This window comes from Physeter macrocephalus, chromosome 11 (genome assembly GCF_002837175.3).
Source record: "Physeter macrocephalus isolate SW-GA chromosome 11, ASM283717v5, whole genome shotgun sequence".
NCBI classification, from domain to species: domain Eukaryota; kingdom Metazoa; phylum Chordata; class Mammalia; order Artiodactyla; family Physeteridae; genus Physeter; species Physeter macrocephalus.
The window spans coordinates 80,978,809-81,006,056 of record NC_041224.1 but is presented as its reverse complement, the minus strand read 5'-3'; the positions used below and the strand labels follow the sequence as shown (position 1 = coordinate 81,006,056).

General features: G+C 35.2%; 1 protein-coding gene across 1 annotated transcript in view; it reads left to right on the top strand.

The window, feature by feature from the left end:
* The window catches only part of MCTP2 (multiple C2 and transmembrane domain containing 2), a 254,744-nt gene that overhangs the window by 220,547 nt on the left and 6,949 nt on the right, over positions 1–27,248 (top strand). The window contains exons 20-21 of the mRNA XM_055088201.1: positions 13,132–13,241; positions 24,301–24,410. Coding sequence (XP_054944176.1) covers positions 13,132–13,241; positions 24,301–24,410 — 220 coding nt within the window. The remainder of the gene's footprint in view (positions 1–13,131; positions 13,242–24,300; positions 24,411–27,248) is intronic.

Here is a 27,248-nt window from a genome sequence, read left to right as displayed (position 1 = left end):
AGACATCTAACAAGAAGGCAATGGATGAAAAAGTGGTGTCGATGAACAGGCAGGCAACAAATTGAGCCATGAAAGTCTAGACCAGTGTTTTTCACCATCTAACCTTCCATTATGGTGCTTCAAGGGCTGTCTGGGGACCTGGGGGTGTGGAGGTAGAGCCATTTGGGCTGTGCATCAAGCTTTTCTGGGCAAGGATAACTGAGTTGGAACTACAGCATCTACACGCATGAGCCTGGGAGCTCTTGCGTTCATCCAATCACAGCCCTCCACGCAATAGATGCGGCAGCCCATCCCACACTGAGGACACAGGCTCTGGGGTTCTCCATGTCTCCTCCAGAGCAATTCCATTCTTGAGATACTTTGATTGTAGTATGTTTGTAGGGCCTTTAATAGCCCCACGTGGCCATGTTTGTTTTGCTTCCTCAATTTCATATTTCTGTGGAAACTTCTAGAGGAATAAGTCTGAAATGAAATGTTGACTTCTGTTTGTGCCTCTTCTGCTGAACACAAGCCTTCTATTGTGAGGGGATTTTGGCAAACTTCGCAGTCTTTTTGCACGTCTCTTCACTCTCACTGCTCTAAGAGATGGGTAAACTAGAGCAGTTTTCAACTTTAAGACTTCGGGAGCATACATCCACCTATATATTACTACACTTCATCATTTCTTCTCCACGTAGAGCAACCTCCATGCCTGGGATGGGTCCCTCAAGCACACAGGCCCTGGGCCACTGCCCTGCACAGTGTGCTGACTCCAAGGGCTTCCCCACAGCGCCCTTCTGGCTTCTGTTGTGTGTTCGACATGACAGACGGGCTTCTGGGAACTGTAACACACCCAGTGAGAGATGAACTGTTTACAGATGATAAACACACAGCCGTCTCCTTCCAAACCAGAAGAGGAGAGGAACTCCTTTCTACCCAAACAATCCATCTTGAAAGTGACACTCCTTAATTGCCAGCACCCCTTCCCACCAAATACCATCATGGACGACTGTGGAAGATGAAAGCATGCTGGGGCCCCTTGGCACAGCTTCCTTGGGAGATGGACGCATTCCCATATTCTGCCTGTCTCTGATGCACAGGCCAGGACATGGTCTGGGGTCTGTCATCTTTTTATTGTCTGGAACAGGGATGGTTGTAAAATGACATCACTGTAGCCTCTCGCTTCTTCTCATTGTTGGAAGTCCATGGAAAATGACCTGCATTTTTAGAAACCAAATTAGGCTCCACAGTTTTGCCTTCCTTTCTTTTTGTGGACTTTCAGTTACAACGTAGAACTTTCAGGTCACTAGTTTTTTGGCTTTTAGGAAAGTAAATGTACAAACTAAACTTTGAGGAGAGGAGTTTTTTCTTTCTTATACCTGATGGCTCCACACAAGAAATTGCTTGTTACAAGTAGAGTTTGCTGGGGACCCCAGAACAAACAGATAATGACTAAGTTCAGCCAACAGCAATCAGCTGACATTTCCTATTTGTATTAGATTCCATATGTGGAATTCTATGTGGACCTTATTTGTACGGATGGATTACAATGAAAATTGCATTAATTTTCTACACAGTAAAGGTCAGTAATTGAAGCGTGAACCAAGAAACTATTGTGTAAAATGCTGTATCTCATACTTAGGAAAGGTCATGCAAGGCAATAATATCTTGTTTTCATTGCAGAAGGTATAAATACTTGCATTAGAGTTTCTTTTTTTTTTCCAGCCCAACAATCAGTTAGGTAGGATGTTTCAGCATTTACTAGTAACATCAGGAAGAAGGAATCATAAGGGCATGTAAAAAAAAAAAAAAAAAAACCTGCCTATTGCTATCATAAAGAGACTACATTGTGATGCCTGCATTGTGGGTTGGTTTGTTTTTAACTCAGCTGTCAGAAATAGGACTTGAATCATCTATTCTTTTAAGATTATCAATGAGTTCACAATTGCTTTACAGTGTTTGGGGGGGTGCGGATCATCCTTTCATGTCAGTTATGGGTGAAAAACAGATATGCATGTTTTCCTTTTAGAAAATAAGAAATATCTGATACATTTTTGTTGATTGATGGTGGAACGTGGTGGAACATTTTATAATGAAAAGATGCAAATGAATATTATATCTCTATTCTCTTTTCACAAATTAGGATACATTATTAAAATTTAAGTATATTTTAAACCATCAATCTTAGTTGTAAAAATGATTTTCATCCTACAAATTGATTAGTTCACTCATCACTACCCAGGCAGAGCCTTCTTAGAGAGAGAAGGACGTGGCGTATAAATCAATATTTATTATGTATCATCAATATTTAGGAGTTCTTGTTGTAAATTAACCTGCATAGTCCTTTGGTTGAGTTGTTCAGGGCCAGCATACCTCATGCCCTGTGTTTTCTTGTTCCAGAAAGAGAAGATGATCTATAGTATCTCAACCCGGGAAGACTCGTTCTTGGAGGAAGTCTTCTTACAATTCAATAGTGAGAGTAGTTTTGTTTATGATTCCTTTGTGCCTTCTTAAGAATGTCAGAAACAAAGCAAATTAGTTTGATCAGTGATTTTTTTTGTAACTATTGACTAAGCCATGGTACTTTAAGATGGTGTGATATTTTTAAGAAAATGAAAAGTCAGGTAATATCTTTGAAAGGTTAACAATAGTTGAATACACACATATTTTCAAGGCATATACAGTCTATATACAGGGCATGTTGTAGAGGACCTACTTATGGATAATTTTCAGGGGAATAAAGTAAATGGTTGTTCCGATGTAACTCCTTTTAATTTGAATTAATATTATATTCAGTGATGAAGTGATTTAATTGCTAACATTTCAACCGTACCATCTTACTTCCAAGACTTTAATATTAAAATGGATTCCAGCCAATTCTTAATCATCAGTTTATGCATGTTTTGCATGAAAAGGGATCGGCTTCCCTATTTCCTGCCGTCTTTTCTCTGAACCACTGACTTGCTCAAATCCCTTTTAAAAACTCAAACTTCCATTCTCAAAAATGTTTGGCTTCATTACCTTCAGAAATAATCCAGAAATGTTATTAATCTGACATTTGAAGCATTATTCAGCCTACTGCTACCAGGTTCACTGATAGCCCCAGTACTTGTGGATTTTCTTTGTGATTTCTACTGTAAGGATTATACTTGGTAGGTTACTCCCAAATATTGTGAAATATGGTGTGCCAGACTATAAATTAGATGGATTAGCCATCCTTTTATTAGCTAATGTGCACTAACTGGTGCTCTGATGTTATAGACTATACTACATCTGGATATTTATCTTGCCGTTGTCTAAAATTTTTACATTATGCTAATATAGAAAACATTGGACATTGTATCTCAATTATCCACAAGTCAGTATTTTTCTGAGGATAGTCGCCATTCCTACAAGAGGAATTTCCTATTGAAATCCACTCTGTTTCAGTGTGGTTTGCCTTAAGTCCCAATTATCCAATGAGTTTGCAAGGTAATTGATAAATAATTTGCAAAATAATTGATAGAAAGGTGGGGACATCACTTTTTCCTCAAGGGAATATAGTAATTTAAAGTAAGTAATAAATGACACAAAAATAATAATTTAAAATGAGACCATTTTGAGTAACAATTATTTAAATGATTAGATATATAAGATTATTCTTATTTGTAGAGTGTTTACAATTTGCAGGCTGTTTTTATATGCTTTAGCTCATTCAGTACTCAAAGTAAACCATTAAATTTGATATTATTTTCCCCATGTGCGAATGAACTAACCCAGGTTAAGAGAAATGTAATAATGCATCAGAGATGTCCCAGCCAGGATAGTAGCGAGACTCAAATCCAGCCTTTCTTATCTAAATCCTGTTTATTTTGGACTATGTTACATTGTTATGAAGGAAACATCATTAATTTATTGGTCCGTTTTTCCACATTATTATTGAGAACCTTTATGGAGTGTTTTCTCTGTATCTGTGATTGCTACTTTCATCAAAATTTGTATACTACGTTGGGTGTTAGCGATGCAGTGCCTGGGTGAGTCAGGACTGCTAAAGGTGATGTTTGAGCTGAGTCTTAAGTGATTAATATTTTATCTTTTACCCTCCTCATTCCCCCACCTCAAAGAAAACTAAAGGACACGCACAGCTAAATCAGCAACTGCAGCTTATTGTGTGTTTACCTATGGTAGTGACAGTTATAGAAAACCATTAGCCCTGTTTGCCTTGTAATGGTGTGGCATCTGTCAGTTGGCTCAGAGAAACTTTTAAGGAAATCAATCTTCCCAGGGTCTAATTCAAAATAAATTTTTTTCCCAAATTGTTCCCAATTTTTCAAAAGTGTTTTATCAACATCTTCCTCATGATGATGATTCCTTTTACTTTTTCAGCCCTCTCATTTGATCCCTGATGAGAATCCTGTTGCAGGCCAAAGAAACATGTTGGTAAATACCAGTCAGTATAGAAGGAAGGGCTCTATGTAATGAATAGATAGTTAGAGCAGTTTATAACTACTTAGAAATGATACTGTTTCAAAATCCAGTCTGTTTCATATTCATTTCCAAAGCAAAAATACTACTTGAGAAGGAAGTATTCTCCTGAAAGACTGCAGACTTTTCCCCCCATTTTAATAGCATACCATAGAGGGGTGTGTGTGTGTGTGTGTGTGTGTGTGTGTGTGTGTGTGTGTGTGTGTGTGTGTGTGTGTGTGTGTCCGTCCATGCACACAGGACGTAGCTCATGGGAAGAAACCTTAAAGACAGTTCCCAGTGCATTAAGCCAGATTCTCAAAGAACAATTTTTAATCTCGTGTATCAGAAATATTACTTCTTGTTCTTTGTTATGACAGATGCTGAGAGGTTTTTTTTTTTCCCCTGCTAAATGCCACTCAGTCTATTTCTGATGTTTATAATTCTTCAGGTTTTCAAATTGCAGGCTTTTAATATTCAGTGGGATGAAACAGACCAAACAGATTCCCATTTAAAGTCTAAAGTCATATTTTTGCGTTGTCTTTGCCCTGGATGGTTGGCATTACTTGGACGATCCTGAGATAGAAATTTTGCATCAATCCCTTGTGGGAATCCTGGGCATCCTGTGACAAATGCTACTCAGTTTTTTAAGCATGTCCCAAGGATCTTTCCTGACATGGTCAATTTTCAGGACTAGCTCTTTGGTTTTGCTTAGGTAATTAATAGAGAAATGAGAATTTTTTTTCCTGAACCAGAACATGTGGGAAAGATTTAAAGTAGCATACTGATTATATAATGAATTCTTAGCTGTAAATTCATTTTGATGGTGTTAATTCTCTCCCAGAGGCTCGAAGCTAGTTTATTGCACCTACAGTGCTATGCTCTTTGGAGACATTGGGGAAGCCAACAAAGCCTTGAAGAAGAAAAAATCCACTGCTTGACTGATCCATTTATTTATTTATTGGCTTTGTTCTTAAAGAACAGCCATGTTACAACACAGGCACATTATTTGTTCTTCAGTCAACTGTCTCTAAAATTTAGCCACTAAAGACTCAGTGTTGCTTTTCTTTTTTTTTTTTGACAATTTATAAACAAATGGACAATGAAAAAATGACCTTACATACATTTTATATAATAATATGCATTTTTAGGTTACAGATTTGGAGTTTGTCATTATTTTTCTTACAATTATTATTACAATTACATTATTATTCTTACAGTCATTCTCTGTAGTATGTAACAAAGCAAAGGAACCTTTTGAAATTTGAATTCTGGATCTGAAAATGTCCATGCGTTCATCTCTTCTGTTATATGTTATTGCCTATTTGCTCATAATGTAGGCCCTAAATCATGCGAATCTTACTTATGCCTTGGTGTTTTTTTCAAGTAATGAGAAGTAAAATCCATTCTTTCTGAAATGTAGGAATCTAAAAATATGTGTTCAGCCACAGTTATCTTGTTCATTGGTTTAATCACACCAGTGGCCATCACTATTTTTATTACACACTTCCCTCTATAAATTAGAAGCCTTATATGTTAAGGAAAAATATAAGCACATGTGATAACAGTTTCCCTTTTCTAAATGAATCACTGTTACTCTTCCTAGGCAATTTGTTAGCAGCCTCAGATGTAATGCTGTGTTTGCTAAACTGTGTTATCACCACATTCCCTGGTTCAATCTGAAACGTGTAAATAAAGCCAGCATGATGCAGATAGAACTGCCAGATGATCTTCGTACGACGCAGGGCAACATGAGTAGACTTGTCCTGGAAGATCGTTGCTATTTTTTTTTTCTTTTTTTCTTTTTTTACTAGTAAGTTTATTTTTCCTATCAATTGAAAATTTAGATTTGGTTGGTTGATTCAGATGATTTTATAATGAATTGTGTAATGTTTCACTGCCCTAAAGTAAAATGAAATACTGGCTTTATTTTATTTTATTTTACCTATTTTTTTTTAACATGTCAATGCTTTTTTTTTTATTAACATCTTTATTGGAGTATAACTGTTTTACAATGGTGTGTTAGTTTCTGCCTACCAGGAAACTACTAGAGCTAATCAATGAATTTGGTAAAGTAGCAGGATACAAAATTAATGCACAGAAATCTCTGGCATTCTTATACACTAATGATGAAAAATCTGAGAGTGAAATTAAGAAAACACTCCCATTTACCATTGCAACAAAAAGAATAAAATATCTAGGAATAAACCTACTTAAGGAGACAAAAGACCTGTATGCAGAAAATTATAAGACACTGATGAAAGAAATTAAAGATGATACACATCGATGGAGAGATATACCATGTTCTTGGATTGGAAGAATCAACATTGTGAAAATGACTCTACTACCCAAAGCAATCTACAGATTCAATGCAATCCCTATCAAACTACCACTGGCATTTTTTACAGAACTAGGAAAAAAAATTTCACAATTTGTATGGAAACACAAAAGACCCCGAATAGCCAAAGCAATCTTGAGAACGAAAAATGGAGCTGGAGGAATCAGGCTCCCTGACTTCAGATTATACTACAAGGCTACAGTAATCAAGACAGTATGGTACTGGCACAAAAACAGAAATACAGATCAATGGAACAGGATAGAAATCCCAGAGATAAACCCACACACATATGGTCACCTTATCTTTGATAAAGGAGGCAAGGATATACCGTGGAGAAAAGACAGTCTCTTCAATAAGTGGTTCTGGGAAAACTGGACAGCTACATGTAAAAGTAGGAAATTAGAACACTCCCTAACCCCACACACAAGAATAAACTCAAAATGGGTTAAAGACCTACATGTAAGGCCAGACACTATCAAACTCTTAGAGGAAAACATAGGCAGAACACTCTATGACATAAATCACAGCAAGATCCTTTTTGACCCATCTCCTGGAGAAATGGAAATAAAAACAAAAATAAACAAATGGGACCTAATGAAACTTAAAAGCTTTTGCACAGCAAAGGATACCATAAACAAGACCAAAAGACAACCCTCAGAATGGGAGAAAATATTTGCAAATGAAGCAACTGACAAAGGATTAATATCCAAAATTTATAAGCAACTCTTGCAGCTCAATAACAAAAAAACAAACAACCCAATCCAAAAATGGGCAGAAGAACTAAATAGACATTTCTCCAAAGAAGATATACAGATCGCCAACAAACACATGAAAGAATGCTCATCATCATTAATCATTAGAGAAATGCAAATCAAAACGACAATGAGATATCATCTCACACCGGTCAGATTGGCCATCATCAAAAACTCTAGAAATAATAAATGCTGGAGAGGGTGTGGAGAAAAGGGAACCCTCTTGCACTGCTGGTGGGAATGTAAATTGATACAGCCACTATGGAGAACAGTATGGAGGTTCCTTAAAAAACTACAAAAAGATCGTTGCTTTTGAAACTTAAATGAACCCCAGGATTCTTTAAACTAGACGAAAGGTTATTTTTTCTTTTGTCTCTTCCCATTCTTGAAGGCAGCCACTATGGAGAACAGTATGGAGGTTCCTTAAAAAACTACAAAAAGATCGTTGCTTTTGAAACTTAAATGAACCCCAGGATTCTTTAAACTAGACGAAAGGTTATTTGTTCTTTTGTCTCTTCGCATTCTTGAAGGGCAAGGACTTATGTTTATGAAGCACCTGGAGTGTTCCAAATGATTTGCATAGGATACAATATTTAATTCTCCAAATACTCCAGTCAGGGTCAGGATTATGATCTCCCTTTTCCAGATTGCAGAATTGTGACTCAGAAACCAGTAGGAACTTGACATGATCACAAAGCTCGTAGATGACAAGACCCATGTTGAACTCACTTCCCTCTGACTCCATAGCGTGTGATTAATAAAATATGTAGGCCTGTGGAGTTGGTACATCTTAAGTTTTTTTTGTTTTGTTCCCCCTAACTTTGCATCTGTTGTTGTAAACCCTGGTTACTCCAGCTCCTAGGTAAGAATGAATGCATTTTATTATAATGTAAATTATGGTAGGTATTTTATGAAAATTATACATAAAGTTTGCTAAAATGTTTAGCAAGAAAAGTTAAAAAATAAGAATGGAAAGAAATGTTTTTCCCCAAATATTTTCAAAAAGTGTAATTTAACATACATTTTCATGAAAACTGGGCAAATAATACTGGAAATGAACAGTAGATAGAAATATGTAACTGAATGAAATGTCTACAAATCATGTATTATATAGTGAGTCGAGAGAACAGAGAATAGACACTAAAGAAGCAAATGACAAAAAGAACAAGTGTGAGCTGAATGCCTACCTTGTGAAATGCCCACTAGAAAATGTCCACTCTTCCTCTGGACTTAATAGTCCTGGACTGGAATTTTCTGCCACATATATGTGAACATAGACAAATGTGGACATAGACACATCACTTAACCTCTTTGTACCTTGGTTTCCTATTAATGGAAATGCTAATATCAAAGACCATATAACATGTCCATTGGTATATTGGCAGATATAATTAAAGACCCATGAAATCAATAGTACATGTTTTAAAAGATAAAGTTTGCAGTGTAGAGAGTGAAAAGAACATTTGCTACTAGAATGATGAAAAGAGTAGAGGTGTGATGCAAATTGAAAGAACAAGACAGTAGTCAGTGTGGACTGGCATCCCTAGGAAAGATTTCACGAAGGCCAGGAGTATAAGTTGGACCTTTAGGTCATTCTGCTGGAGTAGGAGGCCTGGAATCTTCCTTCCTACTTCTTACTGTTTGATAATGCTTTTTCAGTGAGTAAATAATAATAATAAATATAAAGAGCACATGTTTAATGAATAATCAAGTACTGACAATCCATTTCTCAAGATAATTGTTGACAGACTAACTGATGAATGTCTGTTCACATTTCCTGGCTACCACTGGGACCATGATCACATCACTGATACATGTAAACTTAAGTTACAAACCTGCTGAAGAGCCTTCAGCTGTCAATAGTTACTTTTAGAAGACTGTTTCTGGAAACATAATGTTAATTTACACAGCCCAAAGATGTGTTTACAAATCTCTCTGTTCAGCATGACTTTTCTTTTAGATCAAATGACTGTTCTTCCACATTTATCTCATCTTCCATTCCAAGGTTTAATTATGCATGTATGAAAAAGGGCAAGGTAGGTATTAATGTGTTGACTTCAATTGCATCAATATATTAAAAACCTTGTGAAGAGGCAAATGATACCAGTCTTATTAGCATGCTGTCAAATGATTCAAACAGAATATCAAATAAGTTAATTCTGAAATTGTTGTACTCATACAATGCCTCAATCAATGAGGCATGATTATTGCTAATTGAAAACTTTTCTAATACCCCGCCATGATGACTTGAAATTATGATTTGTTTTCATCCACTATATGGAATCAAAATAAAGCTTTTGCAAGTTAATTTTACAAACAATGAAATCTCTGACATCAGGAATGCTATTGTAAATTTAGTTTAAACATTTAGCATTGAGGGTTATTTAATTTTGTAGTGATAATGTGAATGCAGATTTTGATGAAGCACAGACAGCATCATGGCTAATAAGATATTCATATAAATTGAAGGGATCTTTGAAGCAGAAATGTACAATTGATAGATCATGGTGCCCTGATTATCCATGATCGCATACAGACAAGTGATAATGCACCACCAATTGAATTAGAAGCTGTAGTGTCCACATTTATAAATATTTTGTGTATACTGAGTTGGGATAGCAACAGCAGTTTTCATGGCAGAGATATGTTCAGATATAAAAATATACTTCTTTCAGCAGGGCAGCGTGCACTTTGTTTTTGCTGCCAGTCATCCATCCATCCATCTGATTTTAAGAATGTTTGAAACCTTTGAAGAACTCTCAGTCAACTTAAACATTCCCCAAAGCTATTGAACTCTTGTGAAAAAAAGAAATCTTTTAAATGTTTGTTGCAGTTTGGTCGTATCAATTGGAATATTTTTAATCAAGATTTTTGATGACTGAAAATGCTAAGTAACTTCATCTTTGGAAGCCTTTAGTAAATGGAAGTGAATTTTACAAGAACTGGCATAAAAGATATTGAATTTTTTTTCTTTACAAAAGAAAGGGATATTCAGCACAAAGTGAACTGTGAGGTCAAATGACCTATTTGTGCATGATTCAGTGTTTAAGTTCTGAAGTTACACTTTGGATTATCTCAATTTGTGGGATGAAAAAAATCTTTTGATTTTTAATAGGATAAATATAAATTCTACCCAGGAATGGAAGGAAATTGAGAAGCCATTAATTTTTCAGCATAAATTTTGTGGAGAATCATAGAGACAACTTATTTAAAGTTTTATCTTGAAAAAAGATTGACAGAGAAAGTTCATATGAATGGATACAAGATATCATGCCTTTGAAATTATTGGGGCAGAAATATATACAGATTTCAATATTTAAAATATAGAATTGAGAATATTCTTCATGTATCACATTTTTGTTGTGAGTTTTCAAGGTACCTCAGTGCCTGGAGAGAGAGTATTTTTGTAATTAAAATTATGGCCTACAGTAGAGTCAATTAAAGGTGTCAATTTAATGACCATTAAGTGCAATTCTGAAGATAAGTAAGAACAATTTTATGAAATATTATAAGTGAAAAGATGACATTAAAGAAGTACATTTTTTGGAAAAGTAATCTTAACATGGGACTATAAACAGATATAACTAGGAAACCAATTAAATGTATGAATATGTAGCATGAATAATTATTCTTCATGTATCATTTTAAAATTCAGATAATATAAGCACATCTCTTTTGTTCTAATGCATGTAAAATATTTTTTTAATTTTTAAACAATGTCATGAAAATAAATAAAAATGAAATAACTTTATAGATCCACTAATAAACCAAGTTGTCAGTTGATAAATATTTCAAAAATTCATAATTCTGATTACTTTCACTCTTAAAAGTGTACAGATATGGTTCATAAATTATGCTGGTACCCTAGATAAGTGGAATTCTTTGGCCTAGTCTTTAAATATTGAATATTCAAACCAAAACATCAAATTCATTAAAAAGTAAAAGAACATTGTGAGAATCATTTATTATTTTGGTGTACTAACTCAGGCTTTTCTTCACAACCAGAACCTCCGCATTTGGCTGTTTCATAGGGGGAAAAAAAAAATCAGTCAACTAAAATAGGAAATTTTTATGAAATTGAGCCACATGGAAATTTGAGTCATTTTCCAAGAAATTGTTTTGACCTAAACTCTACACTGTTGAGAAGAGGAAGCCAGTTTTGCCCTTTGGGTCAAATTCCCTGGTGCTTTCAAATCCTCCTTTATAAACATGAATGCTTCTGTGGCAGACAGAGATGGGTTTTCACCATTGTGCCCATTAATAGATGTTGGTGGATTGCTGAAGAGGAATTAAGTCGCTCTTGCAGTCTATCCAATTTTTGATGCAAACGACTTGAAGAATTAGAGTCAGTAAGAGAATAAGGGAAAGAAGAAATTTAAAATTAGAGTGAAAAAGTAAAAATGTCTTGTGAGTTTGACTTTGCAAGAGGAAGCAATGAGTATGACCTCTCCTTCTGTACAGAATGGTGGCATAAATGGGTACAGAACATATGGTAAGAAGTTATTCAAACCAGACCAGCACCCTTACTCAAAAGGGAGTAGCAATGGTACATTCTAACCTCAGCCCCTCTCTTTGCTTTGTTTCTGCCAGTAGCTCCATAAACAAGGGCAGATGCAAGAAGGGAAATTTGTGCTTTTTGACATTTCAGCCATATTGGTGCTTTTACCAGTCACTGCAATCAGTATGGGGTGGTGTGTTTTCCTTCTTCCATCCATGGGTCCAGTTTGATGGGACAGAGAATACAAGATGAGAATGAATTTTTTTTCTTTTGCTGCAAAGAAGATTATTATAGAAATGGTCTCTTAAATTTAGAAGATATTTGCTCAAAAATTTAGTACAATTCTAACCCAAGTAAAATTTTAGGTAGAAAAAAAATAAGTTTTGTTAGATTTATTTGAGGTTTTAGGTACTATATGTTAGGTACTACAGTGACCCAGCTAGGCCTGAGCTAAGAAGACACTAACTAAATCCCAGTTAAAGTAGAGTTCATAAGGGAGCTAGATATCAGAGCTAGGTATCAGAATATAAGAAATAGCATGAAAATGCCACTCTCAGGGAATCATCTTTTTCCAATATGGGAGTAATTTCTAAATTATTTTTATAAACATTAGCTACCTAACATGGTAAAACACATTTTAGGTTTTCTATAAGCAAAGTAAGGGTAATATTCTTAGAAAGCGGAATTCCATATACAAAATCTGGATATCCAACATGCCTTATTGTTACCTGCTGGAAACCTTTCTGAAGGACTAATGGGAGAAGGGTAAGTAAGCTAACCTTGTGAAGACAGAAGAAATCAGGATCAGCCAATGGAAAGGATTGCAGAATTCTCTGAGAGAAGCAGCAACTCCACAGGGAAATGAAGTTCTTTTGTCTGTGGGGCTCCCCTTCATCAGCTCATGATATTGAGGTAGCGACATGCTTGCGCACTACAAGTGGTCACATCTCACGAGTAGGCAGGGATCTGGGGGAGTCAATAAATTAAGTTATGAAAAACGTAAATTTATCTTCTGAAGTCACTCTGTTGATAATAACCATGCTATGATAATATGGCATAATAATTTCTATAGCAGACCAATAAAAATGAAGTAACTGAGTTAAATCTTTTATGTTTCTTAGGAATCTGAGAAAAAGGGCTTAATTGAAAGAATCTATATGGTACAGGATATTGTCTCAACTGTTCAAAAGATCTTGGAGGAGATAGCTTCTTTTGGAGAAAGAATTAAAAAGTAAGTTCTACATTTGTGATGTTGTGAAGTGAAACTGCCATCCACTAGGACAAACGAGGGTGGGGAGTCTTAGGGAGGATAGGATCAGAAAATGCAAAAACAGAAAAAACAAAAGCAACAGCCTTGGGCCTTTTAACTTTGATTGGTGTGTTCTTTGGGCTTGTCAATTTCACAGTGTATTCCAATAAAACTTTATTTACAAAAACAGATGTCAGGCTAGATTTGACTCAGCTCCAACCCATAGCTTGCCATCCACCTACATTAGAGCATAAAGGCTAAATTCTCTAACGGAGTCTCAACTGAGAAAAACTCTCTGTGATTCATGTTTTTATTTTTTTATTTATTTTGTTTTATACATTGTGAACTCTGCGTAACTTGGTCTTTATTTGATACCAATGAACAGAGCAGGTTTTTTCTTTCTTTTGAATTGTAGATGTCTGTTCCCCCTTTAAATCCAGAGTTGTGTCAGCCATGTTGTTCTTTCTAAAGATTAATTAATACTGTTTCTTATTTTATTGGCCATTCTAGTTTCTTTAAGTAACGAACATAATATTTAGAAATTACATGGGTAAAGAAGAGACTAAAATTAGTGCTAAAAGCCAAGTGAAATTTTGTCTATCAAGTTGCAGGGAAATCAATAAGTGGTGATTAACATCAGGAAATTTAAACAGCTAATATGGAACTTTCTGTGGTTACTGATGTTATTCCTCCAGCCCTTATTACATGAAATTGCCCTTGAATGTCCATTTATTGTTGGCATAGCAAGCATGTTTCTTTTGCTTAAAAAAAACAGGTTCAAAGTCATCTTCAAATTTAGTGAGTTTTTACTGAACTTACACATTGTTATTCCCATGAACAATGTGAAGAAAAATTAAAGAGCAATAGGGGGCTTTGGTCATGTATATTGATATTTATCTGCTTTATTTCTCTAGGTTTCATAGAAATTGAAAAATGGTTCCTGAATGTACCCTCAAAATTGCTTAGCAAAAACATAAGTGACAGTAGAAAATAGTGAAATGATGAAGAGAGCATTTATAATTCTTCATTCACTCATTCAACTATCAGTGTTTGAGTTTCAGGCACTGGCTTGGTTTAAGAATGAGAAATGCATCCACAATAACAATGATAATAGAAACGTCAACTAATGTCATGTGCCAGCCAGATACTGTTCTAAGCCCTTTACACATAGCAACTTCTTTAAGGAGTTACTTAAATGAATTGGATTAAATGATTCCAACCACCCTACAGAGTAAGGATTGTTAGTATCCCCATTTTACAGATGAAGAAACTGAAGTACAGAATGATTAAATATGAAGCCCAGATCACACAACGAGTAAGCCATGGATCTTGGGTTTGAACTTCCCCTCCTCACTTTACACTATAATGTCATTATCCTCTGGGGATCTATTCTCTTTCTTTGTGTGTTTTTTAAAATAAATAATACTTTATTTTTAATTCATTTTTTTATTGTGGTATAGTTGATTACAATAGTATATTAGTTTCAGGTATACAAGATAGTAAATTTTTATAGATTATATTCCTTTTAAAGTTATTATAAAATATTGGGTGTACTCCCTGTGTTGTACAATATATTCCTGTAGCTTATTTATTTTATACAGAGTACTTTGTACCTTTTAAACCCCCACCCCCATCTTGCCACTCCCCATTTTCCTCTCTCTAGGAATCTATTTTCCAACGAGGGAGAAGAACACTAATAAGACAATTAGAATAGCATTGATGCTAGGTAGAGGTTAGGTAGGATGCAGGGGGAGGTCCTACATCCCAGGAAGGTTGTAGGAGAGAGAGAGAAACAAAGGAAAGTTCTGAAGAAGCAACAACCTATCAACATCTCTGAGAATGAGAAGAGCTAGCTGGGCACAGAGTTGATGAATGGGGGCTTCAGTAGGTGGGCGCCTTTGTGCAGAGGCTCAAAGCCCAAGACTGTGCTAGATACAGGGAGATGGAGGGGCGTCAGTATGTCTATGCCACTGGGGATGGACGTGGCAGAGCCTGGAGATGCAGCTGGTCATGCAGGGCCTTGAGTGGATGGAAAAGCAAATGAAAAACATCGAGTGAGGGAGGTACTGGCAGCAAAGAAGATAAGAGGATGTGGAGCGGGGGCAAGACTGAGGCAAGAAGGCCATGTCCTTTGGTAAAAGTATCTCCATGTTTGAATGTCTGTTAATAGATAAATGTAGCTGTTGTGCAGTTGATAATGGTCAAGGAACTGTGTCTGATGAGAAGAGGGCAGAGTGATTTAAACAGGCCCCCAACTCTACAGTGCTTTTGACGGCAGCTATTCCCAACACAGCTGTGGTGGCCACGTCTGAGACGTATTTTCAGCCATGAACAGAGCACTGTTCTACCCAGCTGCAACACAGGAAGGCACATGAGGCTCAACTCCTATTAATTCTTTGGCCATTCATTATTACAGTGACCTTAAAGTTCCCACTGGGCATTCAAGTACAACGTCATGTGTAACTCTGTTGGAATTCCATTGTAATTCAGCGCATAAGGACCAGGAAAACTTTTACCCCAACTTTTGGCAGCTAACAAATAAATAGACTTACATAAATCTCTCAGAGCAAGGCTTCCCTGCTACTGACAGCGAAGACCCTGATGATTTTGCATTTACATGGAGTGAACGGTATTTTCTTTTCTCTACATTCTCTAATTACCTTCTTTCACTGTCTACAGATTTCAAGTGTATGCATGCATCAGGCTAACATTTGCTTAACATGTGGCGTTTATATTATCCCAGGCAGCAGACAGGGTGGGTCAGAATACTGAGGTATCTTGTATGTCCTGTCATTATAGAGTGGTGGCTCCAACACTTGTGTGCTTGAGTGGTGAGGGAAATCTCCACAGAGGAGATAATGAAATTAAGGTAGACCTAGGACAGGGGAGTCATCCTTGCAAATGTTCCAGATTAAGGCTTAGAAGGCACATTCCTAGGAAGAAGAACTTCTTTGAAGTAATATTATGAAATACTAAGCAACGAAGATGAGAAAGCAGGATAAGTGAAGTTTGAACGATGGTGAGCACATGGGGAAGGATAGATTGATGTATCTTATATTTTATCTAAAGTTACATGTTTAAGGGACAGAGAATGAAGGCAGAAAACACTAAGGTGAGGACAGGAGTCCAGTTGTAAGGAGAGAGTTCACAAACTGGGGTGAAAACCATGCATGTATAAAGGAAAGCATCATGTGGGTAAATCACAGAAGAATGGTCTACAGGATTTTATGACCCTCGTTTCTGTTTCCATGGGTAGAAGAGTCAGAGGACTTCATTTTTGCATGCCTAGGAAATGAGGAAAATAATGACTTCGTTGACACAAAGGTCAACTAGTGGGGCACCCAGTTGGGAGAGGAACTCTAGGATGGAGTTTTACCCACCGTACTGGATGTGGTCACAATAATTTCTGGTTTTTGTTTTGAAATTTTGTCAAAGACAATTCTTAGGATGTGTTAGTGAACCTGAAGAGTTGAATGAATGAATGGGGATTCCTTGGATTTTTTTCTTTCATTGAAAGGTTTGAGTCAGGGATACCCTTTTTAGAATTTAGGGAGCTGCCAAGTCAGGAAATCTGGGGATTTCTATGAAAATATTTAACAAATTGTTTAATTTTGAGATGGAAAGCTTTGATTTATCAGAGTTCTTCAATCTTGGGCATTCTGTGAAAGAGAAGATACTCCATGGTAACTGGAGTGATGGTCTAGTAAGTTTTTGAGTGTTAGTGCCAGTATCTTTGAATTAAATCCTCAGTCTTACAAGCAGGAATATTCAGTGGATTAAATGAGTAAAATGTGCCATCTTACATTTTCTGAAATGTCTACCATACAGACAGTGAGTGTAGGCTCTTGAGCCAACTCTCTGGATTCAGATCCCAGTTCTGCCACTTATACTGGAGTAAGTAATTGGGGCCAATTATTACCTTTTCTGACTCAAGTTCTCATCTGTAGAATGGGCATAATAATAATTCCTACTTCATAACATTTCTGGATGAATTAGGACCTATAAAGAGTTTAAACCAGTGGATGGCCTTTAGTAATCACGTAAAAATATTAACTATTATGAGTATTATTTTTGGTAAATTGCTTTGACCTTCTTCCTCTGTGTCTTAAATTTTTAAAAAACTGTGAAATATTAAAACATTTTACCACTAAAACTGTGGGTTGCCGAGAGAAAAATACATGACTTAACTGACTTGGCTGTTGGGAGGGCTAATCTGACAGGGTGTGTACGAATGTGTCTGGTACATATCTCCACTTTTAGCATCCAACACATAAACACACGTGACACACCATGCACTTGCACACAAGCAAACAATCATTGAGATCTTTTTAAGGATTGCATTAATTGGGAAAAAGTTAACATCTTGTTAAAATTTAAGTATTCTAACATATGAATGTAATATATTCCTTCATCTACTTAGATCATCGTTAATTTATCTCAGTATTTGAGAGTTTTATGTATAAAAATTTGACACATTTTTGTCAGAAGTAGTCTGAAGTATTTGATTTGTTTCATGCTATTTTAAAGGGTATCTTTTTTTTCAGATTTCATCTCTACCTGTTTGTTACTGGGATATAAAAGTGAAATTAATATTCCTACATTGACTTTGAATCTATCAACCTTGATAAACTTAATAATCTTAATTTTTATATGAAAATTATTATTCTGGTTGTTGTATTACATAACATATCATCTAGGAATAATTTTTTTTCTTTCTTATTTTTCAGTCCTTATACATGTTACTTTGTTTTCTTGCTTTATTGTACTGGCTAGTAGCTCCAGTACAGTGTTGAACAGAATTGGTGTTGGTGAACATTCCTTTCTCATATACGATCTCAGAGAGAAAGCTTTCAACATTTTACCCTTAAGAATGTTGTTTTCTGTAGGTTTTTGTAAAGGTGCTTTATTAGCTTAAGGAATTTCCCTTTTATTCCTAGTTTGCTGAGAGTTTTTATCGTGAATGTAGGTTGAGTTTTGTCAAACTTTTTTTCTGTGTTCATTGAGATAACCTTATGGTTGTTTTTGTTTTCTCCTATTTTTGTTAATGTGGTATATTATTATGATTGATTTTCAAATATTAAACCAATCTTACATTTCTGGAATAAACTCGACTTCATCATGCTATCCAATCTCTTTATATATGCTGGGATTTTATTTACAATTTTTTTGCCTAGGATTTTTGCAGCTGTGACCATCAGTGAGATTTGATATATAGTTTTCTGTTCTTGCAAATTCTTTATGGTGTGAAGGTTATTCTAGACTCATACAATAGGTGGGCAGTATTCTCTCTTTACCATTATCTGGAAGAGTCTGTGTAAGCCTGGTGTAATTACTTCCTTTAAGATTTTATATAATTTTCTAGTGAAGTATCTGGGCCTGGAGTTTTCTTTCAGGGAAGATTTTAATTAAATATTCAGTTTCTGTAGTATATATAGAGATCTGTTCAGCTATTCTATTTCTTCTCATATCTGTTTCTGTAATTTGTCATTTTCTAAGAGTTTTTCCATTTCATTTAAATTTTCTACTTTTTGACATGAAGTTGTTTATAAAATCCTCTTACTATCTTTGATGACAGTAGAATCTGTAGCATTGTTCACTTTTTTATGCTCAAAATTGTGTTTTCCCTTCTTTCTTCTTGACAGTCATTTATCAATTACGTTAGTCTTTAGCAAGAACCATCATTTGCCTTTGTTAATCTTCCCTGTTGCCTGTTTTCTTTTCCATTAATTACTACTCTTATTTTTATTACTTTCTTCCTTCTACTTTCTTTCAGATTAAATTACTATTCTTATTCTAACTCTTTAAGATGGATAACTAGATCATTTATTTTCAATCTTTCTGTTTCCCTAACGTAAGCATTTAAAGCGCTACAGTTTCCTAAATGCTTAGCTCCATGCCAAACATTTAGGCACTGGTACTCATTATCAATTCACATTTAGTAAAAGCTTTTTTCTAATTTCTATTTTTATTTCTTCCTTGCCAAGAAGTATATTGCTTAATTTCTAACAAATGGCCAACTTTTATAAATTTTTAAAAAGAAGGTTATTGAGTGTATTATTTTATATATATTCATTGATTAAATTTGTTGATGGTGTTCAAATCTTTTATACTCATACTGTCTTTATTTTTGGTTCTTCTTGTATTAATTAAAGATGTGTGTTAAAACCTTCCACTGGGGTCATGGATTTGTCTGTTCTTTGTAGTTTGATCAGGTTTTGCTTTCTATATTCTGAAGTTATGTTATTTGGTTTGTACATGTTAAAATTGTTGTATTTTCCTGTTGAATTGGATCATTAATCAATAGAAAGTGACCGATTTTAAAAATTGGCCTTAATGTCTTGTTTAACTAATGATATGGCTATAGCATCTTCCTTTTGGTGCTTTCTTCATATTACAAGTTTTCTATCACTTTCTTCCAACCTGTTTATGTTTTAGATATCTCCCTTGTTTCTGAGAGTCACTGTCTTTTACTTGGAGCATGTAGTGCATGCAAATTTAATGTGGTTACTGATATACTTAGATTTAAATCTGTGGTTTTTATTGTGTCTTTTTTGCCCTTGCTCTGTTTTTTGGTTTTTTTTCATTATTTTCTGTAATTTTCTTCTATTTTCCTCTATATATAAGCACCCTTTTGCCATTTTGTTGTTGTTGTTGTTATTGTTATCCTAGAGTTTACAGCATGTTTTATTACCACAGTCTAATATTAATTGTTACTATTATCATCTTCCCAGTCAATTCAGTCAATTAATCTATGTTCCATGTCTCTCTCATTGACATCTTCTATCTTTTTGCTCTTTGTGATGCCTTCTAAGTACTTTCTTTGGACTATCTTGCACAACCTTATTTCCTCTGATATTTAAAATCCAGTTTAATCCATGCATGGGGGTCTTAACTTTTATCACTGTATTTCTTTTTAAAGTTCTCCTTGCTTTGTTTTCAAATCTTCTTGGTCATTTTCATCATATCTTCCTTGACTATATTTTTAAGGCTCTGTTTTATGACTTTTAAATTATTAAACATTATTATTTAACATATTGTGTTTGCTTTCCGTATTTGAAGTCTTTTGTTTGGGATTTTGCTGTTACTTCTGCTGGCTCTTACTCATGATGCTGTGTGGCCTTTTATATTTTGCAGTTTTAATTATGAACTCATATTCCTTGCATTTGTGTGTGTGTGAGGCATACTCAGATATCTGAGTTGATAGTGCATTTCCTTAGAGAGGATTATTGCTCGAGTCACTTTGGGGTGACTCAACCTGGGATCTCTTTTTTTAATTAAATATTTTGCTGAGGCTTTTCAGAGTATACTGGTAGCATAAACTCAGATGATTAATCCTGGCACTAGCATTGTGACACACAAGAGAGTTCTTTGCATCCACTTATATATGGTGGATTTGTCCCTCCCTTCCTTTCTTCCTTTTTTTTGTCTCTGTCTGTCTTTCTGTCTGTCTGTCTCTCTCAATTCATCCTTACCCTGAAAATGTAAGTTTTATGCAGTATTCTTCTACTTGAATCTTCCTTTGTGGAGGCCCTAGGCTTTATCTTCTGCCCCCCGTGCAGGTAACAGATGCAGAAGTTCAAAATTTCAATATTTGGCAGAAATTATTAGAGTGAAATTGACTTTGGAGGTTGGTAATCTCCAGAATTCTTGCAATATATTTTACACTCTGATGTTTTCGTATTTTTATGTCAGCCTAATGGTGGCTTTCTCTTTTTATTCAAGGTATTAAAAATTATTTAGCCATTATTTAACTTTTTTTAAAGGCAGGTTTGCTATTTTTAGAAAAGGAGCCATAATGTATATTTCTTTATAAATCCATGCATTTTCCATAGTTTTTATTTTCTTCAAAATGCTACCTGATATAATTAGCTTTTTTCATATTTATGTCACTTTTGTGCAATAACAAGAAAAATGAGGCTAGCTAACACTTACTGAATAATTGCTATGTGCCAGATATTGTTTTTAAGGGGTTTACATTTATTAATTCATTGAATTCCCTCAGCATCTCTATAAAGTAGAAAGTCATTATTCCCACTTTACAGATGGGAAAATTAAAGCACAGAGAAGTAGAGTACATTTCTTAAGCTCACCTAATGGAAAAGAGACGGGTTCATTGCTACCTACCTGTGGATTGGCATCCAGGATCTGACACTTAACTATGTCTCTGCTTTAAAAAGCAACAACAACAACAATGAAAACAAAAATAGGGCACACAGATTGGTATTTATTTTTACTTGTTTATTTCAGTTTTAATTTATTGATTTTATTTTTTTATTTATTTTGGTTATGTGATATACATCCATTATAAAAGTAATCAAACAGAAAGCTTCCAGTTATTCTCTGTAGCTCCATCTTCCCTCTTTCTTTCCCTCTCCCCCCATCATATTGAGCTATCATTCACAGTTTGGAGTATATCCTCCAGAGGTTTTCTCAGTATGTGTGTGTGTGTATATATATATATATACATACTTATATATTTCTGAAACTTAGTTTTTCACTGTATCTAGCTTTGAGCCTCTGTGTTGAGGGCAAAGGTATTTGTGTGGGTGTTCTTTTCATATTCTCATTGTTTTTTAAAGCTGTATTGTATTGCAGAGTGTAAATCTATTTAGTTTTTCCTCTTTATTTAGATAACTTTAGATATTTATTTTATTTAGATATTATTTATGATACTGAAGCTATTTTCTTTTTTAACTACTGCAAACCATACTGCATCACACATTCATGTACTATCCCTGTGTCCTTGTGCAAAGATATTTGCAGGTTAAATTTCTTGCCCTGGCATAACAGGGGCAATTGTGGCATCCATAACATTTTCTCAAATATTGTGAGGTTACCTACTAAAAAGTTCTACTACAAATTCTGCTATGGAAGAGAATAGTCAGGAATGGACCTACAAATATAGGTCCAAAATTAACATAGAAAGCAGTATGATAAAGGAGTGGGGGAAATATTGATTATTCAAATTCTTGATGTCAAGTCACTTGACTAGGGGAAGTCTTTTACAAGAAATACCAAATCTAAAAATCAACAGGGGAAAAAAATTGATGAATTTGGTCATGTAAAATACATAATTTTTATCTTTAAAAAATTATAAACAAGATTTTTTAAAAAGGCAAGAAAGCAACAAACTGGGAAAATGTTTGCAACAAATATGACAAAGGACTGATTTCTTTAGTATCCAAAGAGGTTTTATTTGAGGAAAACATCAAGGAGTGGGGGGAATAGACAAATAGTAACTTCTTTCCTTTTTTTTGTTTTTTTTTTTTTGAGTTTTTACAATGTGCTAGAAGCAGAGCTAACTTTTTTTTTTTTGGAAACAAAACTTAACATAAAAATTTAATATGAAAACTAAGCTAATCATCTTTCATGTGTTACCAGAGCTATTGTAAATGCAAGTACCTGTTTAATTCTAGCAAAACTCTATGCTAAAAAAAAAAAAAAAAAAAAACCTCTATGCTATAGGTATTATTATTCTTCCCATTCTTTAGAGAAGAAATTATTGTTCAGATTGATTGAAACACTTTCCTCTAGTCACTCAACTTTTAGAGGTAGAGCTTGAACTCAAACCCATGTCAGTTTGCTTATAAAATCAATTTTCTTAAGCACTTCCCTAAATAGTTGCCTCTGGCAAGGAAATAAGCTGGATATCACTAAGAAACACATTAAAAGCACCAACAGTCATATTAAAATGCATTCGCCTTTGCTTATAATTTAAAGAAGTGAGACATTAAATACACACACATGTGTACATAATATTGTATCTCTCCATAGGCAAAGATTTAAAATATTAATAACAATTTTTAACCAGAGAGTGAGGTATAACTGGATTGCTCCTATATTTTTAAAATTTGTTATTGAAGTATAGTTAATTTACAATGTTGTGTATGTATGTGTGTGTGTGTATATATATATATATATATATATATATATATATATTCTTTTTCAGATTCTTTTCCATTATAGGTTATTATAAGATACTGAGTATAGTTCCCTGTGTTATAGAGTAGGTCCTTGTTGTTGACCTATTTTATATATAGTAGTGTGTATATGTTAACACCAAACTCCTAATTTCAGGCTTGATTTGCTCATCTGTAAAAGGGGGATAATCCTTACTTGTGAGCATTATAATCTAAATATATAAAAAAAATCTTAGGACAGTGGCACATATTAAGTGCCCAATAACTGTTATAAGCTGCTCTCCCCAAATCCCCTAACACCCACCCCACCAAAAAAAAAAGACAACAGAAATAAATCTTTCATCTCAGTGAAGATGAAGGCCCAGAAGAAGAAATGCCCCAGACACTCGTGAGCTCTCATCAGGGCACTGGATTTAACGATCACTTTCTAGGATTGTGCAAGGATTTCCATAGTACATTCAGTTCTACATCCCATATTCTAGATCTCAAGTCAAAGCAGGCAATAGATAGAACAAAAGGAGCCAAGGGCCTTTTGAAAATAATGTACGGTAACATTCCCTACATTGTCTATGGGTTGGTGGTGTAATGGTTTATAGCCAGATGCTCCCCAGCCCATTTCAGGGCATTATTAACCTTCTGGAGTCAGTGAGTCTGGAAATTCTAAATATAAGTTATTAGAAAAATGCAAAAGCACTGTACTAATATCCTCCCTTTCCTCAATATTTACTGGCAACCATGTGTTAATTGAGAGAGAAATACTGACTTTGAAGTGACCTAACTCACCTTTCGTTTTGAAGCTCTGCATGCACAGAGCCACATAACAGTATTGCAGTGTTTAATCACTTTTGAGAGCCAAAGTCTTCTCTTCAGTACTGTCGGTTCCAGGAAGGCAGTCACCAAGATTCTGACAAGCCGAATGGCAGTTGGTCTTGTGACTTTCTCCTCAAGAATGTTTTTCTACTGCCCAATCAGTTTGGCAAACTTTTATCTCCAAGTTTTGAGAAGAAACATTTCCAATAGACCTTTTTAATGTGTATAAACTAAGAAGTAAACATGGCAAAATGAATCTACAGCTGTTCTTGAGCATCAGAGAAAATGACATGTATGTGGTTTGTCTACAGCACATTTAACTGGACGGTGCCATTCCTTTCCTTCCTGGCCTGTTTGATACTGGCAGTTGCCACCATCACTTTGTATTTCATTCCGCTGCGGTACATCATTTTAATCTGGGGTAAGTTTGGCACGGTCCTTTTGCTAGCAATCAATTCCAGGTAAGAACCAATTACTCATTTTTAAAGTGTGGCTATAAACTTTAAATGTGCTCTTGTTGGCAATTAAACATGAGATTAAGAAAAGTATTTGGGGAACAAAAACTTCCAGGACCTCCCTGAAAAGGCCAGTTACATGAACGATTAGCATAGATATTTATAGGTCTCTTGCATAATTGCAATCAAATAAAAATGTGATTGTGCATGCTATTTCCCTTTGGGCTTTCAGAGTCATAAATACTCTGGAATAATATACTGCTGTGGCCCAGTAACTTTCAGGAAACACTGTTATTCAGAGTGAGCAAACACCTGCATCTTGCCCTTTATATTATGTAAAAGTAGATCTAGCCACTGCTAGCCTGCTCCTGACACTTTATCTCCCCTGGAAGGGAAAAAAAAATAACCTAACCCAATACTTAAATCCAGAAGCAGTGAGGTGAAAGGGAGGGACCCTCAGTGACTACCTAACCAGTGCCTGAAAGGAAAGAAAAAGCTATTATTTACCAGGGGAAATGGTGAGCCTGTATAAAGTTTAGCTGCTTTTAAAAAAAAGTAAAAACAAAAACAGCAAACTGGAAATAAATTTCAGGACTTGATTTACCACTCAAGCTAGCAATTGGAAAAATTACAAGCAACTTTGTGAATATTTGTGTCTGTTGCTGGGTGGGCGCTGGGTTGATAATAAGGAGAGTGCATTGTAGTTAATTAATTGGAGAAGCAATCAACCCTTTTCTGGAAGAATCTATCAGTTCTGGTTTTCCATTGCTCAGCTCCTGTGACCACTGCTCAGTTCTTAACCATAGTTACTTCTAGGGATCTTCAGATGTTAAGAGAGGTTCAGAGAAGTTCGAAATGTAGGTGACTGTGTTGAGATGCATTCATCTGTAAGCAAAAGCTGAAAGCCTGCAAATGCCAGGGGGAGGGGGAGCTATAATATTTCTAAAACCATTAAATGCAGACCATTTCCAAAGAGAACCCAGGCAGAATCCTGCTGATGAGGAAGGCCAAACCTAGGCATTCAGAAATGGGAAAAGTCATGGGAAAAATGGAATAACTCATAACATTTCAGAAATAGAATGATTTTGAGAGAGCATAATCCATTCATAATCCATTCTCTATTTTATCCAGGAGGTGAAAATCCTATTACATAAAGTCTCTCTCCTTTGTAACAAGCCCTAGCAAAGGAAAAGATATTCTAACTCCCTCTTCAGGGGTCCATTTTAATACTTGATGACTCTTACTCTTGGAGAAAGTCGTCTCATATCCATGCTTAGTTTTTGTTTGTTTTTCTGTTGTGTTTTTCAGTTTCAGCACATTGGCCCATATTTGACCTTTAGGAAAGAGAGCATGGAGCTTTTCAGGGGCCCATTGATTAAGAAGGAATACATATTTTATAAAAGCATTTCCCTGAATACTCATATACTGAATGTTATCTGTATAGATCGAATAATCTCATTCTTTCTTGTTTTTCGTTAAGTGTTAGTTTCTCAATCCATTAAAACACAGACCTTAAAACTGTTGTCTGACCCTAACAAGAACTTGATCCAAAATTACAACCATTTGGCCAGAATTTTGCTCTTTTTTAAGTTGGTGTGAGTTGACGGTCAGCTTGTTAAACACTGTTGCAAAGGATTTCTTCATCCTTCTGGTATATACTTGATTTGCTTTTCTGCATCTCTCCCTCCAGAAAGAAGACTATACTATATTTCTTCCTTAGATTGTCAGTATTGGGATTCCAATCCTTCTTTCAATTTACCCCACATCCCTTTGACTTCTTGTCTTATCCTCCAAGTTCTTGGCAGCTTTTCAACACCAACTTTTTGCATCTACTTAATGAGACATTGTTCTATTTATTGTTCAGCTTATGGATGAAATTATGAAATAGCATGGAGTTTAAGGTGCTCTCCTGGATGAAAATAACCCTTTGATCTTTATGTTCTGTGTCTCATTCTTTAGTTTTATGTTCTAGACAGAGGTTTACAGTTTATTGATGAGCTTACCATAGATAAGCCTTGACTTATCACATGATCTGTTGCCTCTTCTCATCATGTAAAACCTGCCATACCATCATGGAATATATTCTGCCATTCTGTTAGGACTTATTCTTTTCCAAGACAAGTTAGTTATTAGCTAGCACAGATCCAGGACTTTCCTTTGCACATCTCTTACATGATCATATTCTTAGCAGAGAATTTATCGTGTAGAAGAAGACAACTTTATACGTCTTAAATTTCTAGTTTTCCTTTTAACCTTATTAAGCATCAAAAGACTATTTCTTATCCTAAGTTACTTACTCATTTTCACTGAGTCCTGAAGTAGTGGGTAAGATCCTTAAATTTTTGTGTGCAATGTTTTTTAACCTTTTGGAGCAAAATTTTTTAACTCTGTGTTCTGTATTTCCCTGTCCTTTACATCCAAATAACATTTTTGTATAAGTATTTATTAAGTAGCACAATTATTTAACATAAGTCTATGAAAGCAGCCTAATTTCATGAAGGCTGTGGGGACTATTCCTTGACTCACCAACTTTCTTGTAAGGTTTTAAACGGTGAGATACTTTCTTTCCTCTTTAACCGTATAATTCCTGGTGCAGCTACATATAGGTAGTAGATCTTTAGTGGGTACTTGGTAAATATTTTATGAGTGGATGAGTCTGCAAGTTTAATACCTGTGATCTACATAGATGGTATTTTTTTTTTTTTTTTTTTTTTTTTTTTTTGGGGTGCGGGCCTCTCACTGTTGTGGCCTCTCCCGTTGCGGGGCACAGGCTCCGGACGCGCAGGCTCAGCGGCCATGGCTCA